This window comes from Coffea arabica, chromosome 3c (assembly GCF_036785885.1).
Source record: "Coffea arabica cultivar ET-39 chromosome 3c, Coffea Arabica ET-39 HiFi, whole genome shotgun sequence".
In the NCBI taxonomy this organism is placed as follows: Eukaryota; Viridiplantae; Streptophyta; class Magnoliopsida; order Gentianales; family Rubiaceae; genus Coffea; species Coffea arabica.
In genome coordinates, this window is record NC_092314.1 from 7,378,822 (window position 1) to 7,389,196 (window position 10,375).

Here is a 10,375-nt window from a genome sequence, read left to right on the forward strand (position 1 = left end):
TTTCTTGCCCTTTTTCTTTTTCTAATTTCTGTGTTATTTTCTTGTTTGGATTTTTAAGCCCTTGTAGGGATTTCTGATCTACATATGCTGCAGAATTTAAAAGCATATTTTCAACAGTTTAATGCTCTCTCGAGAATTTGGGAGTTTATTTAGAAAAAAACAGGGCTAAGTTACTCTCTGAAATCCTATCTTTGTTTACAAATAGGCTCCTTTTTGTTACTTTTACCACGATAATGAGTTTTATTGAAAATCAAAATGCCATTACAATCCCGAAAAATCGAATTGCATAATATGTTTTATTGAAAATAAAAAAGATATTAAAATCCTGCAAAACCGCATTGCAAAACCACTTTGATTTTATTATTGTTTGTTCAGTATTGATTCATAAATTGACCGATACTCACACCTAAATCAAGTTTAGCGAAATCAAATCGCTACTCGAGCTCTTTTTTTTTTTTTAATATTTCAATCGCTCTCTACATCTTTCTTATCTTTAACTAATCAGGTTTAGTGTAATCAAATCTCTACTCGACTTTAGCTGCCCTTTCTTGGGCATGTCAAATTGAAAAAAAAAATTATAGCAATAAGGAAACAATAGAAATCTATGAAAATTACAACAATGAGGAAATAATGAAAATATATTTTTGTCAGATTCAAATTTTTAAAAAAAAATTTTCTCAATCTTGATACACAAAAGTGTTACGGGTCGGTTTTCCGTGCCATTTAACGGGCGGCGGCCCGTGACACGTTGGCAAGTAAGCATTTTTATTCCCATCTAAGAATACTTTCCTTCCCTAACTCCAATCCTCCAACGCCTGGCGGAATTTCTTCTTCACCGCCGAAAAAGGTAGCTTCGCAAGCCGCCGGTAAGTTCACCGCACCCCTTAATCCCTAAATTCTCCGAATTGACGTAGGTAAATATGCTTTTAAGAAGTTGCCCAAGTGGAAAAAAAACTGGTAAGAAATTTATGATAGGAATTGGAATTTTTTTGAAAAGTTAAGGTTTTTAGTGAAATTGTTGTTTCTATTTTCAGATATAGATTTTCGATTCAGGTTTAGAATTTGAGGTTGAAGATCCCAAATTTGCTGCACTTAACCATGAATCTTTCAAATTATGATAGGACCGAGTATTGCACGAATCCAATTTGATTAAAGGGTATTTGTCATTTTTAAGCTTATTCAAAGCGTTTGAAACTTTCGATGTTTAGAGTGGGTCGAATTTTCACAAAGTTGATTGCTTCACTGATTGAAAGGCCAGAATGGACCTCATCTTTTTCTTTTTTTTTTTTCAAGGTGGTCGTTAGTCAATTGAGCTATCAATTAAGCCACATATTTATTTGAACAAACTATGAGGGTTAAAATAGTGGTACAACACAACACATGTGATGGTGTTTCAATTATGAATTTTTAGATTTGTCGGTACTTTGTTGAGCTAATATCAGTTAGGAGTATCACATACGTGAATAAATTTGTGCGCAAAGAACAATTCGCTGTTAGCTTACATTTGTAGGGATATCGTATATTAATGTGTATGGATATTACTTGTTCAAGGTATTATACTAGTAATGTACTTGCTGGGGCGGACAGTATTCAATAAAGTGTTGAAAATGAAAGGGAAGAGGGTAAAGGAAAAAAGAAACTAGAGAAAAAGTTCTCTTAGTACAGGGTCGTAGGTGCAGGTGTTCTGAAAAAGCAATCTTTTGAAATTAGTTATGCAAACATATCAAATACAGTCTTATCCAATTTGAACTGCAGAAGAGGATGTCAGCTCGCCAGTTGAAGAAAGTTCTGGAAGAACAAGAAGCTACACAGCAGCAACAGGAGGAGCTGCTGAACAGGAACGATGAGTCTGAATCCCCTGAGTCATCTGTCCCAGCACAGAATCCCTTTGATCTTCTCATGGATGACAATGACAGCGATGATCACCACGACTCAGACAAGGTTTAATTTCCTGAATGTCATCTTATTTATTTCTTTACAAATATAAGTAGTGCAAATTCTGTCCAGTTGTGTGGTTGTGTTTCGTTATTCTTTTGCTTTGAATTTTGATTCAGCCTTATGCTCCCTTAGTTTCTTTGATGTACTTTTTTAGATGAATTAGACTTCTTAATACATGCTTGCTTATATGCACATATGGCTGCTAATAAGAATCTCATTGGTGGACTTGTAGTTATTATTTTCTACTGGGCAATCCCCACTAATCCATTAAAAGGTGATTCTGTATTAGCAGTTAGGATCTTCCTGTTAATGTAGTAAGCACCAGTTTGAATAAGACAGGCAGATATAAGAGTTGATTCATTATTCTGACATATGCTGTACTTTTGCTGCATATGACTTTACCAATATGTCACGTGCAATTAGTTGGTAAAACATATCGAGATAAGTTCAGTCTTGAATATGATTGTAATGTATGCTAAGAAAGATATTGTATTCGTAGCAAGGATCTTTTTTTTAAACATATTTTACATATATGAAGCTGCCATAGGAATGAAGTGAGGTAAATACTGATGATTCAATTCCAGTTGGAGGAATGGGAAAAGAATGGTTGGAAAATTTTCCTAATAGCTCTGATCAAATTAATTTTTCCAGCCATTTGAGGATAGCATATTTGAAGGTTGTAACTCTTTATCAGGCTAACATTAGATATTGGGTTTGATTTTTATCACTGGCATTTGCTTGGAATGTGTGTTCTCAGTAGCACTTAATCTGCTGGTCTGCAATAATGTGTTAGAAAAAAAGTATGAATTGCAGCCTTCATTCTTTCTCACATGGTGTTTTGATGGCATAAACCAAAGCTAAGGAGCTGAAAGGGCGTTCTAAATTGTTCTAAGTTAAAACATATACCAATAACAGATTAGCAAACTACTATGAAGAAACAGTGGGCCTTGTGGCAGTAGTTTGAATTTAACTTGTACAAGTCAATGTGAGATTTTTCTTTTATTTTAGCGAAAATTTTTTCCCTATTTGTTTGTACCCATCTCGTGTATAGTCATAGATAATGTTCTTCATAGTTTTTTGTTTCCAAGGTATATGGTGATGAAAGAAGGGCTGTATGATATCTTTTTCTCATTTGTTCTCTCTACATCACGATTGATGTTGTTGCAGGGAGATGAAGTGGAAGCTGCTCATGCATCTCGATATCAAAATGTAATTGAAAAACATCCTTCAATGGTAAAAGGTTCTGTAACCTCGATTTTGTCGGCAAACCAAAAATCAAAGAAAAAGAAAAAGAAGAAGTCCAAGGCAGATTTATCATCAAATGTTGAAGATCATGAAAGATCCTGTAATGTGACATTGGAAAATCTATCTCTTGAAGTCGATTCTTCTAGCCAACAGCGTATTGCTTCATATAGCAGAAAAGCCAAGTCTGCAAATATAAGTGGCAAAGACAGTATTGTGAAGCAGTTGAAACCCTCTATTCTACAAGTTGATCCCAAATTTCTCAGTGCAGAAAATGAGTTACGAAGGATATTTGGTTCTAAGGTAGTGAATTCATTTGAAAAAGGGCATCAAGCTGGAAATTCCAGGCAGTCACTTGCTGGTCGGCGAGGGAGTTACAGTCATAGAAGGACTATTCTTGTTTCTCCGTCTGAACACTGGCTTCGATGGGATGGGTCTTTGTCTATGGAACTTTTAGAGAGCAGCAATGGGGTCAATTATTTCCGGTAACACTTTATCCTTTTTTTACCCCTATCAATGGCTTCGTTGCTATCCTGATCTGATTTTCTTTAATCCTATGACATGGTGAAAATACATGTGTAATTAGCCATTTGGTGTACTTTACGTTAAAAGGCACTGTGGAATACTATTCTAGACCTAGACACGCTGTGCATGCTTTTATGTTTAACTGAAATATGACACTATTTGTCTGGTTTATAGTTTGCTATAATTTATGACAAATATCTTAACCGTCCATTCTAGCACCCAGTCTCAAATTTGATTGCTGCAGCAAGTCTAGCCATCTGATTTCTTCCTAATATGACACACAAGTGCAAGAAATCCTGGTATTTGATTGTCACTTGAAGAAGCAACTCATTAGTAGTAATTGGATTGAGTTCACAGTTAAGAAAGTGACAAAATGAGTTGCCACTGTATGGATTCGTTCTGTATACTATGCTTTGCTTTTTTAGTGGTATAGATTTAGATAAGAGAACAGAACATAGTCAAAAATGAAATCTAGTCATAATGGTTAATCAGAATCCTAGAATTAGATGAGTAGATAGTTACAAATAAAATGCTGGCATGGTGGCTGTGACTTTAAAATCAGATGTTCTGGATAAACTTTTACCTCTGGAAGCATGAGTTCTGTGTTTATTTAAGAGAAAAGCGAGCTAGATTTGAAATAATTAGTGAGAAAAAGTATGTAAAATCATGATAGATAACCATCTTTTTAGTACACAGTTGGAATCACAATGAATTCTTATATATGAGTTGCCTGTTTTTTGAATCTAAATCAGTTTCAGTTAGTTGATAAAACTGAAAGAGCTTTCAGTTAGTATTACATAACAATATTTTAGTCCAAATGATCAAGCTCTCATATTTAACTGATGTGGATCGGTTGCTGGTTTTTATATCCCCTGTTACTGGTTCTTTTTGTGCATATGTGTGTCACTTAATATAGAATGAAATTTAAAAAAAAAAAAATTGCAAGGCCTAATTTGGTATTCTGTGTCATTTAGGTATGTACATTCACCATCTTACAGCCAAGCCCAGAGAGCATTCGAAGCTGCCAAGGCAATCCACGACCTTAATGGAATTGCAAGCATTTTGTTGCACCACCCTTATCATATAGATTCCCTCATAACATTGGCAGAGTATTTTAAATTTTCGGGGGAACATCAAATGTCAGCTGATGCAACAGCTAAGTGCCTTTATGGTTTGGAATGTGCATGGCACCCGATGTTCACTCCTTTGCAGGGCAACTGCCAATTGAAATATAGCCATGAGACCAACAAGCCCCTCTTCTCTACACTTTTTACTCACATGAAAAACATGGATAGGCGTGGCTGCCACCGTTCTGCTCTTGAAATTTGCAAATTGTTGCTCTCTCTAGATTCAGATGATCCAGTCGGAGGCCTGTTCTGCATCGATTATTTTGCTCTTAGGGCAGAGGAGTATTTGTGGCTGGAAAGATTTTCTGAAGAGTACGGAAGTGACAACTCCCTTTGGTTATTTCCAAATTTTTCTTATTCCCTTGCCGTTTGTCGGTTTTACCTTGAAAAAAAGGAAGACACAGGAGATGTGGATAAGACAGATGGAAAGGCTTCATCAAATGACCTCATGAAACAGGCCTTGATGTTGCATCCATCAGTATTGAAGAAATTAGTGAATAAGGTGCCTTTGAAAGAGCAGGTGTGGACAAGCATACTTCAGCATGGTTTCTTTAAATCTGAGCAATCAGGAAGCCCAACGTTGGATCACTTGATCAGCATGTATGTTGAAAGGAGTTATCTTATATGGAGGCTTCCTGATCTGCAAAAGTTTCTTCGTGACTCTGCTCATTCAGTCATTGCAACTCTGAAAGACAAAGGAACTGATGCAAATGATTGGGCTTGCGTGAGGAAAGAGGCCTTTTCATCAGAGAAAAATGAGTGAGTATTTCTGCTGGATTTTTTAAAATACTTTATGCAATAAAGACTTCATTTCATCCTTTCCCAGTTTGAGGTGCAGTGCCCAGTGACCTGTAGGAAATTGGTACAATTGTGGAGGAACATGATATCCCACAAACATTGGCATCTCTTGCAATCTAATGTTACTGGAGATTGCCTTTAACAAGTTGCATGTTATTATAATAGTTGGTTTTTTACTAATTTATCTGGCTTGACAGGTATCGGCATCTCCTGATATCAGATTTCTCTGATTCTGTGCCAACTATGCCACCTGATAATTTGCAAAACTTCATGGTTGATCCAAGGATGAGAGAGGCCCAGAATGCTGAACAAGTTGGGGGGCGTCCTTTTCCCGATCGTGCTCCCCGGGATTTAACAAACCGAAATGCACTAGCTGTCCTACTCGAATCTATGCTACCTTGGTTTGACTACGGACAAGGAGATGGTGAGCATAACGAGAATGATCATCATGACCAGGCCAATTAAGATTAGACAGAGATGTTCAGATGTAGATAATTGGGCTTTTAAAGCAGGGATAACAAATCTAAGAAGGATATATCAATACGAGCATTCTTTCGATAATAATAAAAGGTTTGTTTACATTATCATCATTCACATTCTTGTTGGTGGGCTGTGGAATTTAATCTTCTTTTTCGGCAACTTTCTTTTGTTTCCGTCATTTCTTCAATGCTGGTGTGATTTTACCGTCCTGTTTCTTTTCTCGCTCATATGGCTTCTAGTATGCTGCAGAGGAAAGTTGGATGCCTCAGTTAATCTGTCTTCAATCTCTGGGAAATATAAGATCAATAATTTTTTTAGGTTGCAGCTACGAGTTTTAGACAACCCTGAGAGTGGCTATTGCTCAAAATCCTGACTATGGTGTAAATGAAATTAGAGCAATTGCTTTCAAGCTCAAGTTTTACTCATCATTGATCCAAATTGATGGGCATCGAACTGTCGATGACACTCGTCTAAAGTTGCGGATCATATGAGCACATAAGCACCTAATCCTGGTATTTGGGAATGGGGACGAGACATCCAACTAAAAGCCAGTTGAAAAGGGTACTCCAAAAAGATGCCACTTCTTCGAGTTGCATCAGAACTCAGATGAGCGAGGAAATCACACATACAAATGTTCTACCTCCTTTTGTGGAACTGAAAAATGTCCCCGAATTTGCAACATTGATCAATAAGTTAAGACACAGAAAAATACAATGACAGGAAAGAATGGTATGAATACAAAGCAAACAATCTGGTCAAAAGGGTTCATTAACGACAACTTCTCCATAAGACCACATGCAGGTTAACAAAGGAAGCAGAGTGCTAGGTGCAGGCTGCATTAAAACAGGAAAGCCTGAGCTGTTCTAAGCAGGTTTTTAGACAAGATTGCTTCAACATTGCACGTTTTAGCTGATCAGGACATGAAAGAGCAGTGTAAAAGACAGTCCAATTTATTTGTCATCAAGCTAGATCAAAACGTTACTATGACAATTACTTTACTCCAGTCAAAGAAGATGCAAGTTTAGATGCTGAATGTAGCAGCTGGATGCACAGAGCTGCAGGCACATAACTTGGAATGGTATCCACCAAGAATTGGTGCGATTAAATTGATAAAATAAGGTGTGATTGTGGAAGAACACGATACTAACGCAAAGAATAATCAGCTCAATTGCTAAACAAACATTCACTAAAGCATTTGTTCAAAGAACCAAGAAGGCCAATAAGATGGAGTTATCCTCCACATCTGCCCTGTGGAAGCTGACTTGATAGCGTGGTTTGAACTTTAAGAAAAAGAGTTCATTAACCCCAAGTTACTTTTCTTTACTCATTAATTACTTAAGGTGGCATGTATTTCAGGAAGGCTAAAAGCATATCAAGATTCAACATTTTAGACAAAAGATCCAAACAGTGAACTTGATGTCAATGCGGTAATCAGTACATTTCTCCATAGGATAAGTACCAGAAATTTGAAAACCCAATTAATCTTTTTCGATTTCCACATGAGTTTGTGAAATTTGATTAGATCAGGTACAGATCTAGCTAGGTCCATGGTAACTGCCAGTATAAGATAGATGTTAGTGTCTAAACACTGGGTTAATCTGCCATCTTTGGTGAAGAACTCATACCACCACCTCCAAGTTGTTCGACCAAGCACTCAATCAGAACATCATCTTCCATTCCGAGCTACAAATTCAGAAAAGCAGGTAAACAATAATTCCAGATCAAGGGGGTGGTCATCATGCATTTTGAATCGTTCAGAACTGACACAAGATAGAGCAGATAGCTACAGTGCAGCAATGCAAGTATAGATTCCCCTAAGAAGAATGTCCATTGTCTGATATATGCAACTGCTTCTGAGTAACATCATATGTTTCATTAGGCATCATGTTTTCTTGCATAGGAATCAGATTAAGGACAGACCATATATAATTTTTACATACCATCGAAGCATAGCAGCTGTAGTAAATCCCTATAACGTGTTAACGTTTAGAAATTACACCTTGAAAATGCAGAATAATTAATGGTCCTGGTCTACAGATAAGAATTTCTACGAAGTTAAAATTTTAGAGAAGAATAGCTAAACCAACTCACAGATATATCACAGAAAAGAAAGGGTAAAAGTTAAGCTAAAAGCTTGCCTTGGGTGTTCTACAATTTGTTTAGCATTGATCAATTCAAGTCAGTCCCCAAAAGAACATTACCCCTTTTATCCTGCAATGGGCCTAATGTTGTTGCTCTTTTTCCCTCATTTATTCACAGATGTAGTTATTAACCTCAACATATGAAATGTTGTGCAAGGATTTACCAGAAATGCAGTCCCGTGACTAGCCCTTTATCATGCATCCTTTAATAACTATGAAAAAACAGAACAAACGGCAAATAATTCACATTAAATCCACTTACTTTATTTAGGAAAATATCACCAAAAAAAAAAAAAAAAAAAAAAAAAAAGTCATGAAGACAAGAAAGAAATTACCTCATTAGGAGTTTTGTTATGATTGAAGTAATCTCCTTCATAAAAGAAACGGGTTGTTTGGTAGTTCAGAAAAAACTTCTGGCAGTAAGCAATCAGAAGTTTCTTCATTTGGCTCTCACGTCTAATCCTGAAAAAGGTCTCCTTTCCATCCTTTATTTCAATTAGACAGACCCCCAAAGAGAAAAAGAAAAATTAGACAAAAAAACAGGGGGCTTGTCCAAGAAAATAGGGACATTACAAGGTCGGTCCTTTTTTTTTTTTCCATCATTGCCCCTTTTGGGATCAAGTTCTGAACATTTAGCAAAACTGCAGACATTCACACAATATTTTTTATTAACACTCCATTTAGCTTTCAGATCTCATTTTGGTAAGAGTAGACTTGGAATAGAAAGAATCACAATCATCTTCAATTCAAAGAACATGGTTTTGTAACCAAATTACTCATACTAAAGATGTAATCTTTGAAATGATCACATAAATTTCCATTTCGTTACCAAGACATGAACTTTTGATGGAAATTTTTCATTTTTTCCCCTTCTTTCATTTGAACCTCATGCATCTTTCCTTTTCAAAGATGTCTATATCCTTCATCAACACACACACACACACACAAAAGACCAGTGGAGCCTCCATTACTCCAATGTTCCATCAGGCATTAAAATTGCATAATTGAAAAAAGTTAGGTACTTGACCATGTATGAAAAGAGCCTGCATCCAAAATTTGAAAAAAAAAAAAAAAGTTTCAGAAATTTATTTTCTTTTATTCTTTTCCTCACTTCATCTTGCATTCATCTCTATTATTGCAAATTTTATATCCACGGATGCAAAAGATGTAGAAAAATAAATTAAACCACTTTTGACATTGATACCTGGCTTGTCACCTTGATGGCAACAGTGCTCTCAGTAACTTTGGACTTCTCCATTTCTATACTGGCAGTGCTCTCTCCTCCGTTTGCAGACATCTTTCTGATCACCAAGCAAAGACAAAGCAAAACGTAGAGATCAGGGGCACGAACTTATTACACTAACTGTTAATATTATGTGGCAGAATTGGAAAGCGAGGTACAAGAGAGTTTTCTATGAAGATAATGTACATGAGGTCTCAACGTACTAAAAGCACAACAGTTGATTCTTCAGAAACAAAAACTGAAGGAGACTGATAACTACGAAGACCAAGAGTCCAAGACTAAAAGCTGCAGCAGTTCGGCCATTCGCTAGCTTCCCTACACGTGGCATCTGTTTGCAGGCTTCCACAGGTGAATCTTGCAACAGTTTTGTCCATCTTTTTGTTGGGTGAAATTGAATTGCATAGACTGGCACTGATACACATGCAAAGCGTCTTCGATTAAAAAGATTTATTAAGTTTCTTCATCAATAAATAATGGGTTCATGATAGTTTTCTGCAAGTGTAAGAAATAGATAATCTCAATAGCTTCACAATTTTTCCAGCTCAGATCGCGTTAGCCCTGATGCCTCACAACGTTTTCGCAATTGTTAATCACATCTAGGCACAATACAATATGTTACTAATAAAACAAATGTAGATAATAAGAAGATAAGAAATATAGATCATAGGCAACAATTAATCACACCTACATGACACAATGTTATAATTTATTGTTTATAATGTGTATAGCTAAATATCAAATATAGTCCAATGACAACTGGTGAAACAGTGTGTTTGGATATCCAATTATCCCAAATAATATTTCGCTTGCATCATAAATACATTTTCCAACACACCTTTTTATATTTCCAACCACCTTTTTATCTCACATACATCACATCA

The 10,375-nt window shown here is 36.2% G+C and overlaps 2 protein-coding genes across 4 annotated transcripts; one reads left to right on the forward strand and one right to left on the reverse strand.

The window, feature by feature from the left end:
• The first annotated feature begins 727 nt into the window (after nucleotides 1-727).
• LOC113734459 (uncharacterized) lies at nucleotides 728-6,220 on the forward strand. The gene is made up of 5 exons (XM_027261009.2): nucleotides 728-866; nucleotides 1,756-1,941; nucleotides 3,106-3,665; nucleotides 4,680-5,591; nucleotides 5,828-6,220. Exons 2-5 carry the CDS (start codon nucleotides 1,762-1,764, stop codon nucleotides 6,093-6,095), a joined length of 1,920 nt encoding a protein of 639 aa, XP_027116810.1. The 5' UTR covers nucleotides 728-866; nucleotides 1,756-1,761; the 3' UTR covers nucleotides 6,096-6,220.
• Nucleotides 6,221-7,495: 1,275 nt separating this feature from the next.
• LOC113734798 (putative small ubiquitin-related modifier 8) lies at nucleotides 7,496-9,900 on the reverse strand. 3 transcript variants are annotated; one of them, XR_011841846.1, is made up of 4 exons: nucleotides 9,456-9,691; nucleotides 8,587-8,736; nucleotides 8,416-8,463; nucleotides 7,496-7,793 (listed from the first exon to the last, which is right to left on the reverse strand). XR_011841846.1 is itself a non-coding variant. In XM_072083217.1 (4 exons), the coding sequence occupies exons 2-4, from the start codon at nucleotides 9,546-9,548 to the stop codon at nucleotides 7,704-7,706; spliced, it is 333 nt and encodes a 110-aa protein (XP_071939318.1). In that variant the 5' UTR covers nucleotides 9,549-9,552; nucleotides 9,681-9,900; the 3' UTR covers nucleotides 7,496-7,703. The 3 variants fall into 3 exon arrangements, 2 of the variants coding, with proteins under 2 accessions (XP_071939318.1, XP_027117300.1); XM_072083217.1 differs by lacking the exon at nucleotides 8,416-8,463 and having other exon boundaries at nucleotides 9,456-9,552; nucleotides 9,681-9,900; XM_027261499.2 differs by lacking the exon at nucleotides 8,416-8,463 and adding an exon at nucleotides 9,698-9,899 and having other exon boundaries at nucleotides 9,456-9,552.
• Between the last annotated feature and the right edge of the window lie 475 nt (nucleotides 9,901-10,375).

Bases quoted from the DNA above. Each gene is read 5' to 3' on its own strand.
- LOC113734798 (XM_072083217.1), bottom strand. From the start codon at position 9,548: ATGTCTGCAAACGGAGGAGAGAGCACTGCCAGTATAGAAATGGAGAAG. The intron at 8,737-9,455 runs GTATCAATGTCA...ATTGAAATAAAG, and splicing joins CCATCAAGGTGACAAGCCAG to GATGGAAAGGAGACCTTTTT. The intron at 7,794-8,586 runs GTAATTTCTTTC...CTGAATTTGTAG, and splicing joins ATAACAAAACTCCTAATGAG to CTCGGAATGGAAGATGATGT.
- LOC113734459 (XM_027261009.2), top strand. From the start codon at position 1,762: ATGTCAGCTCGCCAGTTGAAGAAAGTTCTGGAAGAACAAGAAGCTACA. The intron at 1,942-3,105 runs GTTTAATTTCCT...ATGTTGTTGCAG, and splicing joins ATCACCACGACTCAGACAAG to GGAGATGAAGTGGAAGCTGC. The intron at 3,666-4,679 runs GTAACACTTTAT...TGTGTCATTTAG, and splicing joins AATGGGGTCAATTATTTCCG to GTATGTACATTCACCATCTT.